Source organism: Megascapheus bottae, chromosome 21 (assembly GCF_031878675.1).
Source record: "Megascapheus bottae isolate mThoBot1 chromosome 21, mThoBot2.hap1, whole genome shotgun sequence".
Lineage (NCBI taxonomy): Eukaryota > Metazoa > Chordata > Mammalia > Rodentia > Geomyidae > Megascapheus > Megascapheus bottae.
Window position 1 is genome coordinate 39,347,894 of NC_143529.1, and position 25,650 is coordinate 39,373,543.

Below are 25,650 nucleotides of genomic sequence, written 5' to 3' on the forward strand. Positions count from 1 at the left end.
CTCTCCCTCTCCCTTTCCCTTCCCAGCGTCCTGTTTCCTTGCTTTACCCAGAACCTTCCGGAAAGCACAAGGTGCTTATATCCAGTTTTTTCCCCCCCTGGGGGAGCAGAACGCTCAGACACGGAGGTCACGGAACCCAAACATGGTACCAAACATGGAACAAAACCTGGTACCACCCCGCCGTGCCTTCTTGAGATCAAGTCAGTGAGCCAAGAAGCAGCCAGACGCCCGGGAGACACAGAGGCGAGTCCAGCCGCTCACTCAGGGCCAGCCAGCAAGCCCACCCCTTGCCCTCAGCCTGCCCGGCTGTGCCAGGGCCTCTACTTCACACGGCCAGGGCCCCGGGGAGCACACAGGGTTCCCAGCCCCACAGCAGCACTTGAAAGGACTGGTGTGTGCACACCGGGCACCCTCACTGCCCCCAGAGAGCCGTCACGGCCTCCTGGCCTCAGCGACAGTCCCAGGAGACCGCGACGGCCACCATCTGGAGGACCCACCACCACCAGCTGGCGAGGACAGGGCTCCGCCAGTCGCCCAGGCCCACCGGGGAGGGGACCGGCCCGCCAGGCTGCTCAGCTGAGAGAAACCTCTGTGACTTTAAGGGAGCTGGACTGCAAGGCCACCGTGCCACAGAGGCCTCCACCCGGAGCAGACCCACCATTTCCCGGGAGGATGTTGGAATCCATGGCTGGCTATTGCCAAGGCCCTGCCCGGAGCCGGTGTGGGCAGGGACCTCCTCCAAGCCAGGGGGGCCCCTGCCAGGGCCGAGCTTCCAGGGTGCACACAAACCTGGGCCAGCCAGCCCAGGGATCCACTAGCCTGCCACTTCACAAAGGGTGGGCAGCAGCTGAGGCGGGCCAGGGGGTGAGATGAAGTGCCCTCCCGCTCCTGGCTTGGCCAGCCCAGGGCTCGCGGCCAGCTGGGGAACAAGCAGCTCCTGGGGGAAGGTCTGCTGCCCCTCCCTGGGCCCTAGCTCTGCCTGCCACAAGCCCTTCCCAGGGAGCGGCCAGCCCTCGAGAGCGGGTGCAGCTTGGCAGCCTGCCGGCAGCCTGCATGCAGGAGATATCCAGCCCGCTCTGGTCAGGCCGCGGGCAGCACGGGCGGCAAGGCTGGGGCGGGAGGGGGGCAGCCAGTGGCTACAGAGGCAGGGAACTACAAAAGCAGCCAAAATTAAGAGGGGGGAGGGGGGAGGAGAGGGACTCAGCCAAAAGGAAAGCGACAGGGTAAGGGAGAAGAAAAGAAAGAAAGAAAAGAAGAAAAAAATTCCAAGGAAATGGAATGAGGGGGAAACAGGAGGGAAGCTGTGCAGTGAGGAGGAGTTGATAAAAGCTGAGATTTAAATGTTCAGGGTGGTGTGAGCCACCAGGGAAGAGGAGAGGGAACGGCTGAGGTAAAATCAAGGGACACAAATGGTACCTAGGTATGTCCGAATCAAGAAACTGCCTGCAAAACACAAACAACCACACGTTAGTGAGGGCCAGGGGAGGAGCGGCAGGGCGGCAGGGCGGCAGGGCGGCAGGGAGGCCACGTGGCTGGCAGGCCCACACTGGGGTATGGAGGCTGCAAAGCAAGGGCCCTAGAGTGGGAGCAGGAGGCCAGACCAGGGCAAAGCTCCTGAGCAGCCCGAGGCAGGACGGGATCCTGAGCCCCTCTGCAAGTGGGGGGCTTCAGAGCAGCCGTGCTCCACACAGTGCTCTCAGGATGTCAGCCGTCACCCCAAACAGGGAGGTAGGTCCCCGGGCAGGAGGCCACAGGCAAGGCACATTCTGAGATTGGGGGGGGGGGGGGGCAGGCAAGCACCAAGCGAGGGGTAAAGCGTCTGGGCCAGGTCTGTGTCTTCCTCTGGGGCCTAGGGCTGCAAGCCCATGCCCGGGACCCTCAGTCCTCATGGCTCACAAGGGACAGCACTGCAGCAGAGGCCTTTCCTGGAAATAGGCTGAACCCGGCAGCCAGGGACGAGCCTGGAAGCCCCATTGCCTGGGTCCAGCCATGCTACCATGTCTCCCTTGGCTTGGCCCAAGGACCCTCAGGGAGCCCCTCAGGAGCTGGCTGGCCAGGGGGACGAGACCCCAAAAACAAGGCTCTAAGCGCGAGGAGAAGGTGAGGCAGGAGGCCCAGACACACCCACCCCTCCTCCCTTCTTCTGGTCCTCAGAGTCCCTTTTTGTCCCTAGAATCTAGGAACTGCCTGAACAAAGGAGGGCTCAAAGGGGGGGGGCGGTGGGAGAGGCCATTCCTGGGCCCAGAGTGTCACTTAGTGGCCAGCAGATCCTCCCAGCCCCCACCCTGCCCTCTGTGGTCCCGGCGCCCCTCAGCCTCGGCCCAGCAGCCCCACATGGGGCAGTTCCTCCATGGGGTGCCAGGCCTCCTCCCTGCTTTGTTAGAGCCACAAGTCAAGAGAAGCCCCAGGGTCCGCCTCTCCTCCCTCTCCTGGAGGTGTGCCCCCAGCCTGCTGGCTGCTCCCCACCTTCTGAAGAGTGGAGCTGAGAACCACAGTCCCCCTCGCCTGGATGTCCACCCCACTGTGCCCAGCCCCGCCCTGACCTGCCTGGCTGCCCCCCGAGCCCCTCTGGGCTGGGAGGAGACCCTGCTTCTGAGCCCCTCCTCCCGCACGGGCAGGCCCCTCTGCCAGCTCCCAGCACGCCGTCAGCTCCAAGGGCCAGCTCTTGGCTTCTGTGTTCTGCACCAGGTCAAGCTGATCCGGGGCAGCCAGACTGGGCTCAGAGTCCCCTCCTGATTCTCCCTGGAACCCCGGACGGCACTTCTCAAAGTGCCCACTCCAGGCAGCTGCTGGGAGGCCCATCGCATCGCCACCCGCAACCCCCCTAAGGGTTCCAGGGACAACTCAGGGGCTGCCCTGCCCCTCCACTGTCCAGATGCAGCAAGCTGGCAATGCCCCAGGACTAGGAAAGAAACAACTCAGTGTCGGGAAGTGCCCGTGACCACACACCACCAGCCCCACGAGCCTCTGACCTGACCCCACCTCCCGCGCCCCACAGAAGGCTATAGACTGCCGGTGGCTGTATGGTCCTGCTTAGGAGACGCCAGCCTGCCTCCTGCCCACCTGCCCATAGCCCCTGCCTCCAAGGCCTGGACCGGCCCATGAGGCCCCTCCCTGGGTTGGGTGACAGTGACACAGTGCAGAACCCAGTGGTGGAGACCACACAATCAAGGGAGGAATCTGGAGGCACAGCCCTCCACGCACTGCAGCTGCCCTGCAAGTCCCAGGAAGGGGGGCAGGACAGCTATGCAGCTGGACATGGCACAGGTGGCTGGGTCAGTGGCGGTCAGGGGGCTGGTACTGACCCAGGCCCGTCTCCAGGGAGATGGGGACTTACCGGTCATCCTGGGCAGGGTGGACATATCCAGAGGAGAGGATGTTCAGAGACAAGATGTTAGGGTCGATCAGGGACTCGTCAGTTTCTGGGGTGTTTCGGATTCGTCCTACAGAAGAGCCAACAGCCGCAGGTCATTTCTCAGGAGGGCCCTGGCAGGGGTCCCTGCATCCTCTGGGGAAAGCACCAGGGTGGACAGGAAGGCTGGGCTGGGCGCCCTGGCCAGGCTGCCCTCCTCTGTTCTTCCTGCAGGCTGCCCGGCCTTGGAAAAACAGGCCTTCCAGCCTGCTTGATAAACTTAGCAAGACGAGAAGAAGTGTTCCTGTCCCTTTTCTATGCTCAAAATGACAGGAATGGAAGAAGGAAGAATGATTGAGTGCCTCAGAATCCCCTCGCACAGTTCCAGCACAGCTGCACACACCTGCATTTCTAATCCATTTGCATCTGTGAGATCTGCTCAATCAAAGGAGCAGAGAGAGAGAGAGAGAGAGAGAGAGAGAGAGAGAGAGAGAGAGAGAGAGAGAGAGAGAGAGAGAGAGAGGGAGACAGCGAGACCATTTCCTTGATTCAGCCAGCAAGAGTGACCCGCCTCCCCTAGAGATGCAGTTGGGGTTTGCTTGCCTACTTCAGCCTCTGCTCTGCCCTGTTCCTGGAACCCTGGAGCTCTGACCACACCTTTGCAGCACTTGAGTTTCGGGAAGGCAGTAGTTCTCATGCCAGGCCTCGAGGACGTGGGGTGCTCACAGAGAGGACCTGCTCAGAGCAGGACCTCAGTCCTAGAGGCTGGGCCCCTGCACAGCGCGTTGGCTGGGGTCAGGCTGAGACAGAAGCATGCGAGGTGTCCATGCCAGGACCTTGTCCCCACAGGAAGGACGGCTCCCCCCGTGGGGAGGGAGGGGGAGATGGGCCTGGGGCAGTCTTGGCTCCAGCGGGGGAGGGGCATGCTGACCACGCCCTATGCTCCAGAATGACAATGGAGGGGGCAGATTCCGCCTAGCTTAGCAGAGGGAAGTGTACCAGACCAGCCTTGACGTGGGGGGCCTTGAGGAAGAGTAACCCCAAGACCTGAGCACTCCCTGAAGAGCCGGGAGACCTCGGCTCAGAGCAACTGGTGGTCCTGGGGCCAGGCCAAAGGTGGTGGCACTGTGGCCACGGGAAAAGGGACGACCTCCATGAAAACCCAGCAGGCAGCGGCTTCCACAGTGCAGACCTCCCGCCACCACGGACGGACGCCAGGGAGACGGGAAGACCGGACGGTCTCAGCGCACGCCTCGCTGGCCCTGGACTGTGACTCTGATCTCTGGCCTCCAGCACGTGGACATGACCCACCTCTACGCTTTCAAACAACCGGCTTTCCAGTGCTCTGCTACAGTAGCTCCAGAACCTCTGGGGTCTGGACCTTGTCACACAGCCAAGCCTCCTGCTTTCAGGTGGCAGGAAGAGGCGCAGAGGTTATGTGACTTACATGGGGCCACGCGGCAAGACGGAAGAGCTGGGGTTAGAACTCACACACTGGCCAGGTCTACTCCCTCCAGACGCCCCTCCACTCCCCACTCCACTCCCTCCAGACGCCCCTCCACTCTCCACTCCACCCCTTCCAGACGCCCCTCCACTCTCCACTCCACCCCTTCCAGACGCCCCTCCACTCTGCACTCCACTCCCTCCAGACGCCCCTCCACTCTCCACTCCACCCCTTCCAGACGCCCCTCCACTCTGCACTCCACTCCCTCCAGACGCCCCTCCACTCTCCACTCCACTCCCTCCAGACGCCCCTCCACTCTCCACTCCACTCCCTCCAGACGCCCTTCCACTCTCCACTCCACTCCCTCCAGACGCCCCTCCACTCTCCACTCCACCCCTTCCAGACGCCCCTCCACTCTCCACTCCACCCCCTCCAGACGCCCCTCCACTCTCCACTCCACCCCTTCCAGACGCCCCTCCACTCTCCACTCCACACCCTCCAGACGCCCCTCCACTCTCCACTCCACCCCCTCCAGACGCCCCTCCACTCTCCACTCCACCCCTTCCAGACGCCCCTCCACTCTCCACTCCACACCCTCCAGACGCCCCTCCACTCTCCACTCCACCCCCTCCAGACGCCCCTCCACTCTCCACTCCACCCCTTCCAGACGCCCCTCCACTCTCCACTCCACCCCCTCCAGACGCCCCTCCACTCTCCACTCCACCCCCTCCAGACGCCCCTCCACTCTCCACTCCACCCCTTCCAGACGCCCCTCCACTCCACTCCACCCCTTCCAGACGCCCCTCCACTCCGCACTCCACCCCTTCCAGACGCCCCTCCACTCTCCACTCCACCCCTTCCAGACGCCCCTCCACTCTCCACTCCACTCCCTCCAGACGCCCCTCCACTCTCCACTCCACCCCTTCCAGACGCCCCTCCACTCTCCACTCCACACCCTCCAGACGCCCCTCCACTCTCCACTCCACCCCCTCCAGACGCCCCTCCACTCTCCACTCCACCCCTTCCAGACGCCCCTCCACTCCACTCCACCCCTTCCAGACGCCCCTCCACTCCGCACTCCACCCCTTCCAGACGCCCCTCCACTCTCCACTCCACCCCTTCCAGACGCCCCTCCACTCTCCACTCCACCCCTTCCAGACGCCCCTCCACTCCCCACTCCACCCCTTCCAGACGCCCCTCCACTCCGCACTCCACCCCTTCCAGACGCCCCTCCACTCCCCACTCCACCCCTTCCAGACGCCCCTCCACTCCGCACTCCACCCCTTCCAGACGCCCCTCCACTCCCCACTCCACCCCTTCCAGACGCCCCTCCACTCTCCACTCCACTCCCTCCAGACGCCCCTCCACTCCCCACTCCACCCCTTCCAGACGCCCCTCCACTCCCCACTCCACCCCTTCCAGACGCCCCTCCACTCCCCACTCCACCCCTTCCAGACGCCCCTCCACTCTCCACTCCACCCCTTCCAGACGCCCCTCCACTCTCCACTCCACACCCTCCAGACGCCCCTCCACTCTCCACTCCACCCCCTCCAGACGCCCCTCCACTCTCCACTCCACCCCTTCCAGACGCCCCTCCACTCTCCACTCCACACCCTCCAGACGCCCCTCCACTCTCCACTCCACCCCCTCCAGACGCCCCTCCACTCTCCACTCCACCCCTTCCAGACGCCCCTCCACTCTCCACTCCACCCCCTCCAGACGCCCCTCCACTCTCCACTCCACCCCCTCCAGACGCCCCTCCACTCTCCACTCCACCCCTTCCAGACGCCCCTCCACTCCACTCCACCCCTTCCAGACGCCCCTCCACTCCGCACTCCACCCCTTCCAGACGCCCCTCCACTCTCCACTCCACCCCTTCCAGACGCCCCTCCACTCTCCACTCCACTCCCTCCAGACGCCCCTCCACTCTCCACTCCACCCCTTCCAGACGCCCCTCCACTCTCCACTCCACCCCTTCCAGACGCCCCTCCACTCCACTCCACCCCTTCCAGACGCCCCTCCACTCCGCACTCCACCCCTTCCAGACGCCCCTCCACTCTCCACTCCACCCCCTCCAGACGCCCCTCCACTCTCCACTCCACCCCTTCCAGACGCCCCTCCACTCCACTCCACCCCTTCCAGACGCCCCTCCACTCCGCACTCCACCCCTTCCAGACGCCCCTCCACTCTCCACTCCACCCCTTCCAGACGCCCCTCCACTCTCCACTCCACCCCTTCCAGACGCCCCTCCACTCCCCACTCCACCCCTTCCAGACGCCCCTCCACTCCGCACTCCACCCCTTCCAGACGCCCCTCCACTCCCCACTCCACCCCTTCCAGACGCCCCTCCACTCCGCACTCCACCCCTTCCAGACGCCCCTCCACTCCCCACTCCACCCCTTCCAGACGCCCCTCCACTCTCCACTCCACTCCCTCCAGACGCCCCTCCACTCCCCACTCCACCCCTTCCAGACGCCCCTCCACTCTCCACTCCACTCCCTCCAGACGCCCCTCCACTCTCCACTCCACCCCCTCCAGACGCCCCTCCACTCTCCACTCCACCCCTTCCAGACGCCCCTCCACTCTCCACTCCACCCCTTACAGACGCCCCTCCACTCTCCACTCCACTCCCTCCAGACGCCCCTCCACTCCCCACTCCACCCCTTCCAGACGCCCCTCCACTCTCCACTCCACCCCTTCCAGACGCCCCTCCACTCTCCACTCCACTCCCTCCAGACGCCCCTCCACTCCCCACTCCACCCCTTCCAGACGCCCCTCCACTCTCCACTCCACCCCTCCAGACGCCCCTCCACTCTCCACTCCACTCCCTCCAGACGCCCCTCCACTCTCCACTCCACCCCCTCCAGACGCCCCTCCACTCTCCACTCCACCCCTTCCAGACGCCCCTCCACTCTCCACTCCACCCCTTCCAGACGCCCCTCCACTCTCCACTCCACTCCCTCCAGACGCCCCTCCACTCCCCACTCCACCCCTTCCAGACGCCCCTCCACTCCCCACTCCACCCCTTCCAGACGCCCCTCCACTCCGCACTCCACCCCTTCCAGACGCCCCTCCACTCCCCACTCCACCCCTTCCAGACGCCCCTCCACTCCGCACTCCACCCCTTCCAGACGCCCCTCCACTCCCCACTCCACCCCTTCCAGACGCCCCTCCACTCCCCACTCCACCCCTTCCAGACGCCCCTCCACTCCCCACTCCACCCCTTCCAGACGCCCCTCCACTCCCCACTCCACCCCTTCCAGACGCCCCTCCACTCTCCACTCCACTCCCTCCAGACGCCCCTCCACTCGCACTCCACCCCTTCCAGACGCCCCTCCACTCCCCACTCCACCCCTTCCAGACGCCCCTCCACTCCCCACTCCACCCCTTCCAGACGCCCCTCCACTCCCCACTCCACCCCTTCCAGACGCCCCTCCACTCCCCACTCCACCCCTTCCAGACGCCCCTCCACTCTCCACTCCACCCCTTCCAGACGCCCCTCCACTCCCCACTCCACTCCCTCCAGACGCCCCTCCACTCCCCACTCCACCCCTTCCAGACGCCCCTCCACTCCCCACTCCACCCCTTCCAGACGCCCCTCCACTCCCCACTCCACCCCTTCCAGACGCCCCTCCACTCCGCACTCCACCCCTTCCAGACGCCCCTCCACTCCCCACTCCACCCCTTCCAGACGCCCCTCCACTCCCCACTCCACCCCTTCCAGACGCCCCTCCACTCCCCACTCCACCCCTTCCAGACGCCCCTCCACTCCCCACTCCACTCCCTCCAGACGCCCCTCCACTCCCCACTCCACCCCTTCCAGACGCCCCTCCACTCCCCACTCCACCCCTTCCAGAGGCCCCTCCACTCCCCACTCCACCCCTTCCAGAGGCCCCTCCACTCTCCACTCCACCCCTTCCAGACGCCCCTCCACTCTCCACTCCACTCCCTCCAGACGCCCCTCCACTCCCCACTCCACCCCTTCCAGACGCCCCTCCACTCCCCACTCCACCCCTTCCAGACGCCCCTCCACTCTCCACTCCACTCCCTCCAGACGCCCCTCCACTCTCCACTCCACCCCTTCCAGACGCCCCTCCACTCTCCACTCCACCCCTTCCAGACGCCCCTCCACTCCCCACTCCACCCCTTCCAGACGCCCCTCCACTCTCCACTCCACTCCCTCCAGACGCCCCTCCACTCTCCACTCCACTCCCTCCAGACGCCCCTCCACCCTCCACTCCACTCCCTTCCCTGTCCCGAGGGCCCGCCTGTCCACTCACCCACGACCAGCTCGCGCACTTCCTTCCAGTGTATGTGGCTTCCTGTCTCGTGCAGCAGTGTCACGGTTATCCGCCTCTGGATGCCCTGCCACGCACCAGGATGGAGGGTGGGTCAGATGGCAGCAGGCCCCGTGGTGAGGGCCGGGCAGGGGAGGGGGAGGGGTCCCACCTGGTGGAGGAGGAAGGTCCCCATGCACGGCATGCCCCCGCGATGGTCCACCACAGCAGGGATGTAACTGGAAAAGAGAAGCGTGGGGGGTGGACCCTCCCCAAGCCCAGGGCAGCCCGGGGCTACAAGGGAGGGCAAGGGTAGCTCGGCCCAAGGAGGTGGGGCAGCTAGGCCTAGGGAGCCTGCTACACCCCTCCATGCCTGTCTCCCCAGGACCTGCCTTCTGGATGGTGTCCCCGGGGACACGGACAGGGGACAGGTCCTGGGCCCTGTCACCTAGACCTTTGCAACAGCTCCAAGGGCCCCCACTGCACCCATACCCCCTGCGGCCAGGGCCCTCCGGCGTGGCCCAGGCCTCCCTAGCTCCATCCCTTTTGCTCTGTCCCCGACCCTGCCGGGCCCTAAGGGCTCCTGGGGCACCAGGCTGGCCCCAGTGGCACTGAGCCGCCCCTGTCAAACGTGGCTGACTCAGAGGCCCCTAGGTCATGCCTCCCCCCCCCCCACCCTCAGCTCCACCTAGCACACCCAGGACCCAGGACTCAGCGTCCCGGCCAGTCTCGGCCAGCCCCGGCCCTCACCCAGAGTTCTTGTCTGTCTGCCCACGAGTGGTGCTTAAAGTACTCCTGCCAGAAAGATCGACTGGGCGCCTGGATCCCAGCGCTGCAGGTCCAAGGACCCCCTGACCTGAGAGCCCTCTTCTCGCACCCGCAACCCCGAGGCCCTCACCCGTCCCATCCCGGGGACCGCAGGGCCCACTTACTCGCCATTGGCCTCCAGCTCACAGATCTCAAAGTAGACCAGCAGGTCATATTTGCAGTGGCAGGGCCCAGGGCAGGGCCGCGTCAGTGTGCTGAGCTTGGTGGCAGGCACTGGGGACAGGAGGGATGCAGAGGATGCAGACAGGCAGGCAGACAGGCAGGCAGACCGACAGACAGACCTGGCTGATCCACGTGGCAGAGGCCCCACCACCAGCCGGAGCGCACCCAACTCTGCCCGTCACCAGTCAGAACCCTGCCAGGCTCAGGAGACGGATGACTGCTTATGCTCGTGACAACCCAACTGAGCACAGCACAATGGCCTTACAAACCGGGCACAGCCTTTAAGAGCAGTGGCAGCGATTCTGGGAGCCAGCAAGGCAGCAGAGGCTTGTGTCCAGGGGCCCCACCCTGCCAGGCCCCTCGGAGCTGCCCCGTCACCCAGCCAAGCTTAGCCACAGTCCATTCCCGGCCTGTCCTGAGGCCAGCCCCACACCTCCTATCCTCAGCTCTCCCCGGCCTCCACCCAGGTCCTGCTCCTGGACACAGCCTCTGACCACGTCTGTCCACCGGGACCCCCTGCTCTGCCCCTCCTCCACCAGTGGCCCTGCCACCGGAGTTCCGTGCATCTCCTGTGTGTGGAGGCGGGGGGGTCTTGCTCACAGCACCCTCGGCCTGTAAGACTTGGGCCCCACACCTGCACCACGGCACAGACACCACACAGCTTCGGCAGATGCAGGGGACTCCTGCCTACCTGGCTTGGACAGTGGCATGACCCGAGGAAAGTGCCGGCGTGAGGGCCTCAGGGGGCTGTGGAGAAAGGAGGCCAGTGAGGGAGCCCAGCAGGACCCTGGCTGGAGCAGGGTGGGCAGGACCTGCCCCACGCCTGCCCCTACCTTCCTGCTTCCTTCTCTCCTCCTGGGCCTTGGACCAGCCGGGGGAGCGGGGAGCGGGGAGGGGAAACAAACCCTCGGCCTCCAAGAACCACTTCAAAGCCTGAGGCCAAGGAAGGGAAGTGGGTCGAGTTCTGGTTCTCAGCACAGACCCCAGGGACAGAGCCCTGCTCTTTACCACGGGGTCAGTGGAACTCCCGTCTTTAATGGAGCACTGGACAGCCCTCAGCCTTGGCCGTGCTTGGTGGCTGGGGAGGAGCTGGAGCTGCGCCAAGGCCACGGGTATAAGGGAGCCGGGTGGACATCGGCCGGTGGGCAGCAGAGCCCCTTCTCCAGGTCCAGCCTGGCCAGCCTCCCTGCACCTTGGTGAAGCCCCCTGCTCAGTTCTGAGGAGCGGGGGGTATGCAGGTGCCTCCTGGACACAGAGGAGGGGCCCTGAGGACGCAGGGACGGAGCGGCGGGAGACTCACCTGAGCACATCCTTGCAGAGCGGGGGGAACGGGTGCTGCTGGTAGTGCCCGAAGACCTCGAACACGATGGGCTGGCTCTTGATGTACTCCACGAAGGACTTGGTCACCTCCACGGCGATCTGGAGAGCCAGGGGGAGGGGCAGGAGGTTACTCGTCACCCGGAGCCCCTGGCCAGGCCCTCACTCTGCTACTACGGGGCCTCTGAGCCACAGACCACTTCCAGCCGTTTGTTTGTTTTTTCTGTGTATGTGGTACCAAGGAATCGAACCCAGGGCTTCGTGCATGTTAGACAAGCACTCTACCCCAGGCCATGCTCCGGACACTACCCTGAGGGCGGCTCTACCCGAAGGCCTCGAGGCCCCGGCCCTCTGGTCCTGACAGCTCAGCTGTCATGCCTGCAGCTCTGGCCTCTCAGGATTGTGCCCAGATGCCCTGTAGCTCTCCCTGGGCTCTGCTTCCTCCCAAGCAAGAGACGCCGAGACTACAGCACAAAGTCTAGTCCTGTCCTCACTGAAAACCCCATGCCTGTCTGCCTAGCGGTCGTATGGGCAGCTTCCAGGGTCCCCCATTTTCTAAACATGGAGGGAGCTGCAGCTCCACACGGCGCTGGAGGCTGTGTGTCCTGGCGCAGGTAAAGCCTGGGCATTGTGAGCGAGGCAGCCTCACGGCGGGCCCTGCAGGGCCCCAGGACTCACGTTCTGAACGTGATAGAAGCCGAGCGGAGGGCCTCTGCCTGTGTTCTTCAGTGGCTCCGTGGAGAAGGCTTCGTCATGGCGGTGGATGAAGCTGCGGGATGGAGACAGGACTGGGACCAGGGTGGACCCGTGGCCCCACCAGGGAGAACCTGCACCCTGTGGGCTGGCCTGAGCCCCCAGCCTCATGGCCACCCAGCAGAATGTCCCTCCCCCAGCCCCTGGCATACAGGCAGCAGGGCTCACTTAAACTGGCAGAAAATGTCTGCATATTCAGCAGAGATGCTGGATGCCTGCAGGACTGTCACTCGGAAAGTGAAGGTTCCGCCCAGGCGGAGGTGGTCCAGGGCGGAGTCCAGGGGTCCCTCCAGAGCTGTCTTCTCGGGGCTGTCCAGGAGGCCTTCTGGAGACACTGCTGGGGATGCCCGGGAATAGGGCTCTAGGCCACACTCCCCAGAGTGGGAGCCAGTGCCTAGAGCCCCAGACCCCTGGTCCCCGGTGTCCCCGGCCCGGGCCACGCCCAGCCCGCCTACCTGAGCAGGTATTGTTGTTGACTTCATCGGCCGAGGGCCCCGCGTCAGAGCTCTGGCCCTGACCCTCCACAATGCGCAGCTCCTCCTGGGACGTCCCTGAGCGGGACAGCCCCACCCCGGCACAGGACTCAGACTGGAACTGCGTGGGACACAGAGTCAAGGGACACCAGCTGAGGCCACTACCCCCGGGTCGCCGGTCCATGCAGGGACATGGGTTCCAAACCTGCTCGCCTCCTGGGACTTGGGCCCCCCCTCCCCCCCGCCAGGCCAGGCCACGTCTGACTCTGGTGCGCGCCACTTTGGAAGAGCTCGACACCTGCCTGTCTCCACACGAGGAGGGACAGAGGTGGGACAGGAAGGGGGGCCTTGGGGAAGTTCTGCCCCTGCCCCCTCAGCCACCCCTCCCGGAGACAGGACACAGGACTCTCCCCTCCTGGGCATTCCCTAGTGATGAGTGGCCAGGAGAGCCTAGGGTGAGGAGAGGCCCCAGGCCAAGCAGAGGCTGGACCCTCCCCCCTCCCCCTGCCCCGCCACACACCCCCCCACCCCCCCACACGCACACACCCCCCACACTCACACGCACACACACACGCACACACCCATACACATGCACACACATGCACGCACACACACATGCACGCACACACACATGCACACACACCCCCCACACTCACACGCACACACACATGCACGCACGCACATGCACACACATACACACACGCACACACATGCATGCACACACGCATGCACACACGCACACATCCATGCACACACACGCACGCACACACACATGCACACACGCATGCATGCACAGATGCACACACGCATACGCACACACACATACACGCACACACACACGCACATGCACACACACGCACACACACATACGCACACGCACACACATATACGCACACCCCCCACACATGCACACACACTCACACGCACATGCGCACACACATGCACGCACACATGCACACACATACATGCACGCACACATGCACATGCGCACACACACGCACACACATAGGCACACACATACACACACGCACACATGCACACACACGCACATGCACACACGCACATGCGCACACACATATGCACACACGCACATGCGCACACACATATGCACACACATGCACACACATACACACGCACGCACACACACGCATGCACACGCACACACAGACACAAATGTGTGCGTGCGCGCGCGCGCGCACACACACACACACACACAGAGCAGCCCAGGCAGTCATGTGCCTGGTCCTTCCCGGGGGGGCCGAGATGGGCGGCCCCCTAGCGCCTGTCCGGGTTTTGTAGGTGGGGAAGACAAAGGAGATGTGGAAGCAGTGTCCTGGGGGGACCCAAGAGAAGGAGGCCAGAGCGTCTGCTCTGGAGCCTCACTGCACCCCTGAACGAGACCAGGAAAGCCTCTGGAGCTGGATGGCCATGTGGGGAGGGGACACTGGGGAAAGGGCAGCGTGTTCCAGACTGTGAGGAGCAGGCAGGCCAGGGACAGGAGGAGAGAACCCGTTGGGACCCATGGCAGGCCGGCAGGGGTCCTGGGGACTGGAGGGGCCTGGGCCACGTGTGGCACAAAGCTTCATCAGTACCTTCTCAAAGTGCTGGTCGTCGAAGGCGATCTTGGCCGTTCCGGACTGGCGCACACCAGAGCCGTAGTCAGGGGCCTCTTCGTCGGCTGCAGGAGCGAGCGCGTAAGCAGTCGGCAGAGGCAGGGCTGCCTGGGGCCCGCAGAAGGCACGGCGGCCAGGACGGTTGGCCACACTCTTGCCTGTAGTCTGTCCTACAGGCAGTCAGCGCTGCCAACAGCCAGGGTGGCATCTGGAGCACACGGACCCTCAGCCCGTGCAGGCCTGGGGAGCTGTGCTGTCCCTCAGCCCGTGCTGGCCCTGTGGGAGCCACAGGCCCTACATTGCCTGACCCTCACCAACCCACGCTAAGGCTCGGGTAGAACCAGGCGCTCTAACCCCTCCACCACGCGATCCTCCACCAACTCCGTGGTGCTCTGCCATGTGCAAAGCCCCAGGGACCTCAGCAGGACCCCTCTCAGCCCTCCGCTTCCTCCCCGCACCCCACGATGCCGCTCCAGTCTGTGTGGTCCACAAAGGGAAGCCGCTCTTGACCAGAAATCTGGGCCTCCGCCCCGAGTGCCTCACTCGGTTCCAGGCCCTGAGAGGACCGAGGCGCAGTCGGCACCGGGGCGTCAGCAGACAGCTGGCCCTGAGGACAGACAGCAGCGACGGCTCTGCACGGCCGACAGGGAAGCACTGGTGCCACCCGGAGCCCAGGAACCCACGCGCCTCCTGATGCACCTCGGGGTGCGTGGGTCAGACCGCCCCCTACACACTTGCAGGCTCGTTTCCTAGACGTGACCTCCACAGGAAGCTGTGCTGTGCAGACCTGGGCTCAGCGTCACGCAGCTCCCACCCGACCCTCATCTAGAGGGGACTCGCAAGACCCCGAGGTGCGCCGCTCCTCGTGCTCGGGTTTGGGTCCCTCGCTCCGCAGCTTCTATGAAGACCCCAGGGGCCCCTTCTTACCCCGGGCAGCTGTGCACCCAGGGCAGGGAGGGCAGGAGCCCTGGGTGGGAGACACTCTCTGCTCCTCCACCTGCTCACACCAGCCTGCTCTACACCCTCCGCCACACCTGGCGCTGGCACAGACCTCCTCACCTCTCAAGGTTCTGGACAGGCAAAGTCTTTGGGCAAAACAAGAGGGATCTCCACGGAGGGCGGGGCAGGGAGGAGCTGAGGGTCCCCAGGGGAGGACAGGGGAGGGAGGAGCTGAGGGTCCCCACGGGAGGGAGGACGGGGAGGGAGGAGCTGAGGGTCCCCAGGGGAGGACGGGGGAGGGAGGAGCTGAGGGTCCCCAGGGGAGGACGGGGAGGGAGGAGCTGAGGGACCCCACGGGAGGACGGGGAGGGAGGAGCTGAGGGTCCCCAGGGGAGGACGGGGGAGGGAGGAGCTGAGGGTCCCCAGGGGAGGACGGGGGAGGGAGGAGCTGAGGGTCCCCAGGGGAGGACGGGGGAGGGAGGAGCTGAGGGTCCTCACGGGAGGACGGGGAGGGAGGAGCTGAGGGACCCCACGGGAGGACATGTGAAATGAAGGCTGGTAGGTGAATGGCAGGGATGGGAACCCCACAACAACAGGGCTTTCTCCGGACTCTCCTGGGCTCCCTGACGGAGCAGCGGGGAGCCAGATGGGCTCAGGCACCTCGGGCCCAGCCTGCATGACATTGGGGTCCTCAGCGAGCCAGAGGCCAGCGGTGAGAGCCCACTCGCAGGCCATCGGGACGGAAGAGAAGCGATTTCACGCTCGCTCGGGGGGCCGAGGCGTCAGGACGGCGCTGCTTCACAGGGGCCACCCGAGGACACCCGCAGACGCCCCTCCCAGCCACCGCCGCCCAGCCCGCACGCACCTGAGATGGCCTGGACAGCCACACGGAGGAAGCCCTTCACCTCGCCCCTCTCGCTGACGATGGCCACGCGGTGCAGCAGTGGCACGGGGTACAGCAGGTTGCTCAGGTACACGAAGGCCCTGCGGAGCGGAGCTGTGGTCACGGCGGCCCCCGTGCGCGTGCGCCCCGCGGGGCCAGGGCCACAGCACAGCCAGCTCACGACACAACGCAAAGCTGCAAGGCAGAGCAGAGCGAGGCCGCGGACCAGCCAGCGCGAAGCCACAGGACGCCGGGCTGAGCGGCCAGGACAAGCAGGGTGCAGGCAGAGGGGGTGGAGGAGGTCCCCGGGTCTCCCCTGCTCAGAGAAGACAGGAGGAGGTGGAGAAACATAGGAGGAGGGGGGAGGCCTCGCCAGCAGAGGCCAGGCCCAGCTCCGTCCAGACAGGGCCATCTGAGAAGAGAACAGCAGAGGAGGGTTTCAGCCTGCTTCAAGGACTAGAGGACGGGCTCCAGGGCACGCCGACCCCGACCTTCCATGGACTGACCCCCTGGTCCCAGGGAGCGGCTTGCTTCCAGATCCCGTCTACAAACGCACACAGCAACGCGACTGGCCGAGCGGCAGGGCCCCTGGGGACACCTCGTTCTGCAGTCACGTCAGCACCCGGTGCCACCGCGCTCCGCCCGGGCTACCGGCTCTGCCTCCAGAGTTCACTGGGGGCCCCAGGGTGTCTCACCTCCCGTCAGTCCTCCGTCCCCAGCTAGGCCCAGGGCACTGGTTGCACAGAGGCTGCAGACCCTCAGTGACACCACACGGCCCAGCTCAGCTTCACCACATCGCCACATGGCTCAGCACTGACTTGGCTTCACAGCCCGGGGCTTCATGGATGCCTAGAATGTCCCTCTCCTTCCAGGACAGTGGCCCTTTCCTTCTCTTTTCCCAGTCCAGACGCCCTCCCCCAGCAGCTGCCTTCTGGCTTAGTCCATCTGTGAGGTGTCTCGTTTTCAGTAAGCCCTCCGACATGCAACGGGGCTCCTTCAGATTGTTTCCAGAAAAACCTCCAGGCAGGCCTGGCAGTGTGAGGTGTGGTGAGATGAGTCTCACGGGGAAGGCCCTGGAGCCGCTCCGGGCTGGCCCCCACTGTGGGCTGGCTCCCCACTCTGCACTCTCCTTCCCACTCTGAACTGCCCTCCACTGTGGCCTGCCTCCCCCCGCACAGAGCATAGGGGTGCAGTCCACAGCCCTCTGTCCCTGGACCTGAGGTGACATCCCTGGGCAGATGCACCTTCTGACCCAGGCCTCTCGCCAGGTAGGAGCAGAAGCTCTGGTGCTAGGTGCAGGAGAAGGCAGAGGGTCAAATGTCCCCCATATTCTCCTCACCCAGTCTCAGGCCCCTTTGCAACAACTGTCAACTCACTGACCTGGGAAGGCCCAGACCCCAACCCGAGGCTCCGCCTCCAGGGGGCTGCAGAGCCAGCCACCAGAGCCACGAGGTGTTGGGCTAAGGGCTATGTGTCCGCCCCATCCCCTGGAGGGGCTGGGCAGTGCACCTGCCCTCTGTGGCCCACCCTTACCACGTCCAGGTGGAAGGACACCGTCCACAGCCTGGACAGGAGAGGTGGGCAGTCTAGGGGCCAGGGCGCTTGTAAGAGAGCTAAGGCAGCCGGGGCTCCACGAGCTGACGCCACGTTCACTCTCTGCTAGGCCAAGCTATAGCCACCGTGCTGGACACAGGCCCTGGTGACACTGCCTCTGTCCCACGCACGGGTCTCCCCTTCCTCTCAGCCACCCTCCCCAGTCACATGTCTCCCTTGGGGAACCATTGGCCCAGGCTGGGGACCCAGGGACCCCAGGCCTGCATCCTCATCTGGGCAGCAGTGCCTCCACCTGCACGTCCTCAGGCCATCGGGCACCCAAAGCCTCCGGCAGATGCCCTTGATGGCCTGGCTCTGGAGGGCGGAGCTGCCCCTGGCTCTGGCCACGAGTCCAGGGCACCTTGAAGCAGACTGAAAAGGCCGGAGAGGAGAGGAGAGGAGAGAGGAGGGTAGAATGGAGAGCGCAGCGAGGCTGGCGAGGCAGGAGGGAGGGAGGAGGCCGTGCTAACCACAGATTGGTGAGGCGCAGAGACACATGCTGGGACCAGAGGGGACAACGTGGACACCCTGATTTTGCCGAAGCCTTGGAGAGAGCCAGCAGCTTTCAAAAGGGTCAGAGGGGCATCCACAGTGGACCCTTCCCCAGGGCTGGCCTGCATAGCTGCTGTGCGGGAAAAGCCAATTCCTGCCAACCCAGCCGTCGGGGCGGCGTGGACGAATCCCTCCACACCCCCGCGGCTCGGGCGGGGCCCGGCCTCTCTTGGATAATGCTGGATCTGTCTGGCGGTTTTGTGAAATCTCAAATCCACGAGAGGGGAAACAACATCGGAAGGAGCCAGCTCTTTCTGTGAGACTGCAGAGCCCACACCCCATCTCACCCGTCCTCTCCCCTGCCTACCTGACACCCGGAGCCGCTCCCAGGCCCAGCAGGCACGGGAGGCCTGGCGCAACAGCCGTGGGCTTGGTGGAAGAAGCCTGCGGAGCTGGCCTGGGGCCGCCCTTGCCTCGGGGGCCAGCAGAGCCAGGACACCTCGGGGGGCAGATGCTGCCCACGCGTGTCCAGCTGGCCACCTCACCACACCTAATACCAGCTGACGACAGTGGCTCAGGGAAGTCCGGCTGGAGACGGTCTGTGGTGGGCCACGGACCTGCCGTCTTCCCAGACGAGGGAACATCTCACGCTACCAGCCAGGCAGGAGGGCCTGGAAACCCCTTCCTCTGGGGGTCTATCCGGAGCCTTTGGAGTCTAGTACTGGCATCCCAAGGCCAAGACTCGTGGGAGCTTCAACCAGCCTAGCCCAAGAGTGTGAGGCTTCATGTCCCTTCTCTACCGTGAGGGAGCTGCAGTCTTCCTTCTCTACCGTGAGGGAGCTGCAGTCTTCCTGTTCCTCCCGCCACCTCCGGATGCGGGAGGCCAAGTGGCTGGCCCTGCCCTGCCAGGGCTCATCTGAGAGCACCGGGCCACAGAGACCCAGGAGGCCGGCAGAGACAAAGCCACCGCCCCTGACCCAAGGGCCTGCCTTCCAGGTCCTGCACTGAGCACACCTCTGCCTTGCAGACCACAGCAGAGGGCAGGTACCCCGGGCCCCCCTCACACACCTGCCAGGTCCTCCTCAGAAACAGCTAAGCGGTGGTCATGTCCCGGGGTCCCACACACCCCGACAGGCTCCATGAGCCGGGGGCTGCCGCCACGTGCTCTGCCACCCTGCTGTGTTTTCAGCTGGACCGACTTCCCCTGCAGGCTGGGCACAAGCCCCACGGGGAGGGCAGCCCAGCTCCCTCAGGCCCTCGGAGGCCGGTCCCTAGCCTGCCTGGCCTGGAGGGTCCGGGTGGCCCTGACACCAGGTTGTGTCACCGCAGTGCTCCTGGGCAAAAGAGCTGCTTCCTCCCCAGCATGCTGGCCTCGGACCTCACCAACCTTCCCACAAAACTGAACAGGGCGGGCCGGTCGTAAAACGGGTCCCGGCCGTCGCACTGCGCGTGCTCCGGGAAGATGTCGTCCTCCAGGTCCTCCTCCTCCTCCTCCTCCTCCTCCCCCAGGCTCTGCTCCTCGGCAGGCTCGGTGGCTGTGTCGGAGTTGGGGCTCGAGGAGGTGGGGGAGGGGGTTAGAGCAGCCATGCGCTCGCTCATGCATGTGTTGAGAAGAGGGTAGCCTTTGCAGCCAGAGATGACTGAGCTGAGGTGAGTGCGACAAGACAGAGAGAAGTTAACACCAGCTACGGGGGAGGACGGGCGGGCGGGAGCTGCCATTTAAAACCACACACGCACACGCACACACACACACACACACACACACACACACACGCCAAGAACGCTGCTTTAAACGACAACAGACCCATGAGCCACCCATCCCCAGGACAGGCTGCAGAATGGTCAGCTGGAAGCTCTGAGGGTTCCAGAAGGCACCAACAGGTGCGACTGCCTGTCAGGCCACGGGAGGACCTGGCAAACTGGTCTGTGGGGGCCTCAGAAGGTGACAATTGTGGGGACAGAGACTGGTGCAGACCACAGACTGGGAGTCTATGAAGAAGGATGAGACCCCTAAGACCCTTGGCTTGGGTGACATCCAAAGGCCACCAGTGGCCCCGACAACTGTGAGCTGTCATACGCACAGGTGACTCCAGAGGGGTGGGTGGCCGCCTCCAGGCACCTGAGTGACGGGGCCCTGGTGTGAGAAGGGACAAGGACAGCAAGAGGCGGAGGCAGCTCGGGGTCGGGGTCCTGAAGAAGGCCCGCTCCTATCTAGCTCCTACCCAGCTCCTGCCCGGCTCCCACCTTCCCTCCACGAGGGGGAGAGGTGTGCCCACCTGCCCACCAGCCGGAACCAGGGGAAGCGGTCGTAGAAGGGGTCCCCTCCTGTCACCACGTTGTCACAGTCCTCCACGACGCTGGAAGGCAGCTCTGCAGCCCGGTCGTACATATCCCGCATCAGGTCCAGGCGCTGCCTGCAGGGCACAGGGACCGGGCAGGGGTCAGGCCTGCGCAGCGGCGGCCGGGACCCTCCCCTGTCCTGCGGGGCACAGGGACCGGGCAGGGGTCAGGCCTGCGCAGCGGCGGCCGGGACCCTCCCCTGTCCTGCGGGGCACAGGGACCGGGCAGGGGTCAGGCCTGCGCAGCGGCGGCCGGGACCCTCCCCTGTCCTGCGGGGCACAGGGACCGGGCAGGGGTCAGGCCGGCGCAGCGGCGGCCGGGACCCTCCCCTGTCCTGGGACAGCAGGCTTGAGTGCTGTCCACAGCATCCCAGCGTCACCAGGCTCTGGGCTCTTCATGACAGAAGCCTTTCCTTGGCCCTCAGGACCGGTCAGTTGTGAGACCTACATCTGAACCACAGGGCCAGCACCGTGGCCTGGAAGCAGAGGCAGGGAGGGGGAAATGGCAGGGACAGAGGACCACCAAGGGGCTAACAGAGAAGTGGACAGAGCACAGCTAAAGCTTGGAAATGGGACTCGTGTCACAGCCCTGAAAGCCCTAGGAGTGACAGGAGGGGAGGAGGGGTGGGGCCACAGAAGCCAGGAAATACTGTCTAAATTGTTATCCCTAGTAAAGTAAGACGTGGAAGGAAGAAAACGCCATTGTCGGCCCTCTCGGCCACTTCTAGAAGGGGCCATCCTTCCAGAAGACAAACGGACTGCCTGGGCGATGGGAGAGGGGCGTGTGGCGCGAGCGTGAGTGTGCCCATGTGTGGGCTTGCACAACTGTGTGTGCATGTGTGCATGCGTAAGCTGTAGGAGAAAGTGCGCATCCACTGATCCCGTGTCCTGACATTTTTACCCAGCCAGACCACTCCACCCCAGTCCACCCGGCCACTTCTTCCTAACACTTCACACACTGTGCCACCTCCCTGCCTCACACCAGCCAGGCGAGGCACGGGGCTCCGGAGAGCCCTGCCTGCAGCTCGCACGCGGCTCCCAGAGTGTCAAGATGTCATCCCAGGGGCCCGCGAAGTAGCAGGGCAGACGAGGAGTGAGGCCTGCAGGGGAGCCTGGACGGGTGGACAGGAGCCCTGCTGGGACCACCGTCCCCAGCCGCCCAAGGAACGGAACACTCCGGCCAGCCTCCACGCGCCCACCAGACCGCAGATGGGCTGTGCGTGCCATTCACTCCTCCTTCTGCCGTCCACCCCGTCCCCACGCGTCACCACCACTCGAGAAGGCCCAGCACACGTTGTGGGGGATGGGGAGGCGGTGCTCCCACTTGGCCAAGCAGAGGAGGGGCCCTGAGGGTGTTTGCCCACCACCCGACCCACTGCTGGCCCCGAGGACACCAAACCCCTCTTCCAGGCCCTGCAGTGCTGCTCTGCTGTGACCCCAAGCTGTGGCAGCAGGGTCTGGGCTCCCATGGCTGCAGGGCACCTCTGCCCCGGCGCCCGCCCCTGGAAGACACGAGCATTCACTCTGTGCTGGGCAGGGGCTGGGAGGCAGCGCCGGGGTTCTAGGTCCTCTCATCAATCCATCCTGGAGACAGGCCCTGCCCACCGACCTCCCCGCCCACTGACCCCAGGCCACACCTGAGTTTCTCCAGTGTCCAGTAGTGCGTGGCCCCGTTCTTCTGGTCCTGGACCTCGACGGCCACGATGGTGCGGGGGAAGGGGCGCGTTTCCCGGTCTTTGGCAGCCTCTGGGGGCAGCAGGTCAGGCGGCAGTGGGGAGTACAGGGTGTCCGTGAGGAGGACAAACTGGAACTGGACCTGTGACCAGCGGATGGTGTTGCTCTGGGGGAGCGGGGCCGGGTCTTGAGATGGCCTCTCAGCTCTCCAAGATCTCAGCTGAACAGCTGGAGCGTTTCTCCAGAACCCTCCGCCACCACTGGAGGGGCGTATCTCACCTGCCTCGTGCCCACCATCTCCCCTGACCAGAGCGGGCCAAGCTCCACTCCCCAGGCCCAACCCCAGTCCCACGGGCAGGCAGGCAGGGCCGCTCTGGCCCAGCACGGGCGGGAGCCTACCTTCTTCTTCAGCTCCACGCTGATGGCGTTGGCCTCCTTCAGGAAAATGGCGTTGCCCCACAGCAGGTCCCGGAGGGAGGTGAACTGGTACCACTTCCACTTCCGGAAGGCCCAGAGCGCCAGCTCACACTCCCGCTCCGTCCAGGGGACTGTGGGGGAGGACACACACCTGGCTGGCTCCATCCACAGGGCGGAGGAGGGGGCCCAGGGGTGTGCCCTCAGCCTCTGTCCACAGGGCAGGAGTGGGGCACAGGGGTGTGCCCACAGCTCTGTCCACAGGGCGGCGGGCACAGCCTCCCAGATCCACCTCGGTAGTGTTACCCAGGATGGAGGAGGCCGTCTGTGCGGCCAAGCACTGCCAGCTCCTCTCCAGCGAGGGGCCACCTCTTCTCCAGGCCTCACCCCTGCCCCTTGCGTCCCCGCCTCCTCCGGGAAGCCGCAGCCCGGAGACCCTCACCTTCATCTTCCGGCTCCTCCTCCTCGTTCACCTCCGGGTAGTACCGGGAGTCCATCTGCTTCTGCAGGGCCTCCAGCTTGCTCTCGTAGTCCTGCAGGGGACGGGTGTGACTGACAGCCGCGGGACCCGGTGGGGGCGGCCCAGGGTGCCCCCCCGGGGGGGCAGCGTCCTCACCAGCCTCTGCTGCTCCAGCAGGTAGGTGGCCTCCTCCCGCTCCCGGCGGTACTGGTCCTCCAGCTCCTGCAGCCTGCAAGAGGGCGGCGGCGTGAGCACGGCCTCTGGGCTCCCCAGGCAGGCCGCAGGCCTTGGGCCTCACCTCTGCTCCATCTCCTGCTTCATGTCGATGCCCTGCTTCTCCAGCAGCTCGCGCTGGGCGAAGGCCCAGTCCACGGGCTCGGCGGGCGTCTCGGCGCAGGGCGTGCGCTCGCGCTCCTGGCGCGCCTGCTCAGGGTGGTTGAACCGGAACACGTGGCTCTTGCCCATGATGATGCGGTTTCCTGGGGACAGCGGTGAGGCCAGGTGTGGAAGTGCAAAGGACTGGCACGCCCTCTACTGTGTCCTCAGCAGCACGGGAGGGAAGCCCCAGTCTCCAGGACCCCCCCCTCCAAGCCACTCTGGCCCTGGGCATGGGCCCTCTCCTGGCCTTAAACCCAGTCCCTGGACCTTGACTACCCCCACACAGGGGCTCCCCTGCGCCCCACAGCGTCCTCACACTCACACCCCTTCCCACGCCTCAACACGGCCACCTCCGGGCAAGTCCACACCATGGTACTGCCGCTGGGCTCTGTGTGACATACAGGCCAGAGGCCAGAGTGGGGAGGTGACAAGATGCCAGGGACACAGCCCAGAGGCTGACCTCATCCCCGCCCCTCCCCAGTACCACGCCAGACTCCCCTCAGGGGACTCGGTCTCCCTGCCCTCCAGTCCTTGTGCAGCTGGGCTCAGACCCTGGCAGGGAGACCAAAGCCTCCCTCCTCAGTTCTGCGCCCCCCACCATGCCAGTAGTTGTCTGAAGTGCCCTCCCTGGCCCCTTCTCCTTCCTCTCTGAGCTCTGGATCCTCAGCTCCCGTGTTATTTAGGTGCGCTGGGACCGTGAGGGTAACGCATCAGGGGACTTATCCACCACGCGCCTGCTCGGAGGAAGTTTCAAAGGGCACATTTTGTCCGCAGGTGCTTTCCTTTGCAGTTTTCTCTGCTTTTATGGCCACTGTGAGCACTGCCTCATCACAGACCCAAAGGCAATGGAACCAGCTGACCACAGACTGAGACCTCTGACCCCGTAAATCAAAACAAATCCTTCCAGCTGGTTTGCCTCAGCATTGTGTCACAATGACAAAAAGCGACTAAGCATAAGCCAGTTCCTTGAAATCTCTCCCTCTCCCTACCTCCCCCCCCCACCCCATTCACGTCTGCTCTGTTATATGTCATTCAGAGCCACCTGATGCGTCCTGGCTCACTCTCCATGAGGGAAGGATTAGTGCAAGGTGTGTGTGTGTGTGTGTGTGTGTGTGTGTGTGTGTGTGATGGCACCAGCAACACTTTGTTGACTGGGAACACAGCTGCAGCCCCTGCCTCGCTCTCTGTCTGTTCAGGTTTTGGTGCCAGGCCTGTCCCCTGGACCCAGTGCCACCAGGTGGCGGGGCTGCAGACAGAAGCCATTTCCTGGACAGCTTTTGTCCTGGCCCAAGCAGGGTCTATGTTCTGTGAATGCGGCCTTCATGCCCCCACCAATGCTGCAGTCACGTTTCTGAGAGGGGCCCTGGGGACCCCGAGAAGGAGGGGGACCCACAGGCTGCTCAGGTGCCCCCAGCCCTGCTGCCGGCTGGAACCCAGCTTTGCCCAAGAAGCACAGCACAGGTAGACAATGCAGACACAGGAACGTCATCTAAACCCAGCTACACCACCGCCACGCCCCATGCTGTACCTGATCGTAGGATGCTGGGCTCGGTGACTTTCTTGCCATTGACATATGTGTCTGCCCCCTCACAGGGCTCCAGGGTGACCACAGCTACAGGACAGAGAGAAGGGGGCTGGTGAGGGGCTGTTGCTCTGATGGCTCCACTTGCCTGGCCCTGGTCACAGGACCTGGACATGGGCGTTGATGCATTGGGCCCAGAGGAGCCCGTGAGTGCCTCCACACAGAGAGGAGGAGATGACCCTCAAGAGGACACCGGTGGACCCCAGTCAAGGTCTGACTTCCAGGACCAGGTCTCTTGGCAGACAAAATACACGTGTCCCCAAGGGCCAGGGACTCCTCCTTGCTTGGTCCATGCACAGGATGGGACCTGGCTGGCAGGAGAATCCTGGGACAACCCCAGCCCCAGTGGTGCTCAGAGCAGCCGGCCACACTGGCGCAGGCTCCCAGCCTGCACATGCAGAAGAGGCTGGCAAGATGTGCTGGGGTGGGGTTGTGGGCACCTGGATGGCACAGACATGGCAAGCCCCAGCCAGAATGTAAGAGGTCATCCTCAGGAGAGAGGCCAGTGGGCAGGGGAAATGCACAGATGGTCTCCCCGCTGCCACGGGGCGTGGCCCAGAACAGCTCCTGCTCTGAGCCAGGCCCCCACCTGCTCCCCAGCCCCGCAGAACACCAGCTGTGAGACCACATGGTCCCTCAGGAGGCCCCACCAAAGTCCCGAGGAGCTGAGAGGCCAG

At 64.8% G+C, this 25,650-nt stretch overlaps 1 protein-coding gene across 1 annotated transcript in view; it reads right to left on the minus strand.

Annotated features, from left to right (window-relative positions):
* Kif1a (kinesin family member 1A) overlaps nt 1–25,650 on the minus strand; it is an 81,662-nt gene that overhangs the window by 13,784 nt on the left and 42,228 nt on the right. Inside the window, exons 20-39 of the mRNA XM_090355179.1 lie at nt 24,920–25,003; nt 23,312–23,492; nt 23,170–23,242; nt 22,996–23,086; nt 22,539–22,687; nt 22,103–22,281; nt 20,403–20,540; nt 19,514–19,771; nt 16,024–16,142; nt 14,199–14,284; nt 12,589–12,727; nt 12,302–12,470; nt 12,059–12,149; nt 11,364–11,482; nt 10,755–10,810; nt 10,006–10,114; nt 9,246–9,312; nt 9,077–9,161; nt 3,338–3,443; nt 1,417–1,443 (exon numbers count right to left, since the gene is read on the minus strand). Of these exons, the coding sequence (XP_090211305.1) occupies nt 1,417–1,443; nt 3,338–3,443; nt 9,077–9,161; nt 9,246–9,312; nt 10,006–10,114; nt 10,755–10,810; nt 11,364–11,482; nt 12,059–12,149; nt 12,302–12,470; nt 12,589–12,727; nt 14,199–14,284; nt 16,024–16,142; nt 19,514–19,771; nt 20,403–20,540; nt 22,103–22,281; nt 22,539–22,687; nt 22,996–23,086; nt 23,170–23,242; nt 23,312–23,492; nt 24,920–25,003 (2,326 nt within the window). The remainder of the gene's footprint in view (nt 1–1,416; nt 1,444–3,337; nt 3,444–9,076; nt 9,162–9,245; nt 9,313–10,005; nt 10,115–10,754; nt 10,811–11,363; nt 11,483–12,058; nt 12,150–12,301; nt 12,471–12,588; nt 12,728–14,198; nt 14,285–16,023; nt 16,143–19,513; nt 19,772–20,402; nt 20,541–22,102; nt 22,282–22,538; nt 22,688–22,995; nt 23,087–23,169; nt 23,243–23,311; nt 23,493–24,919; nt 25,004–25,650) is intronic.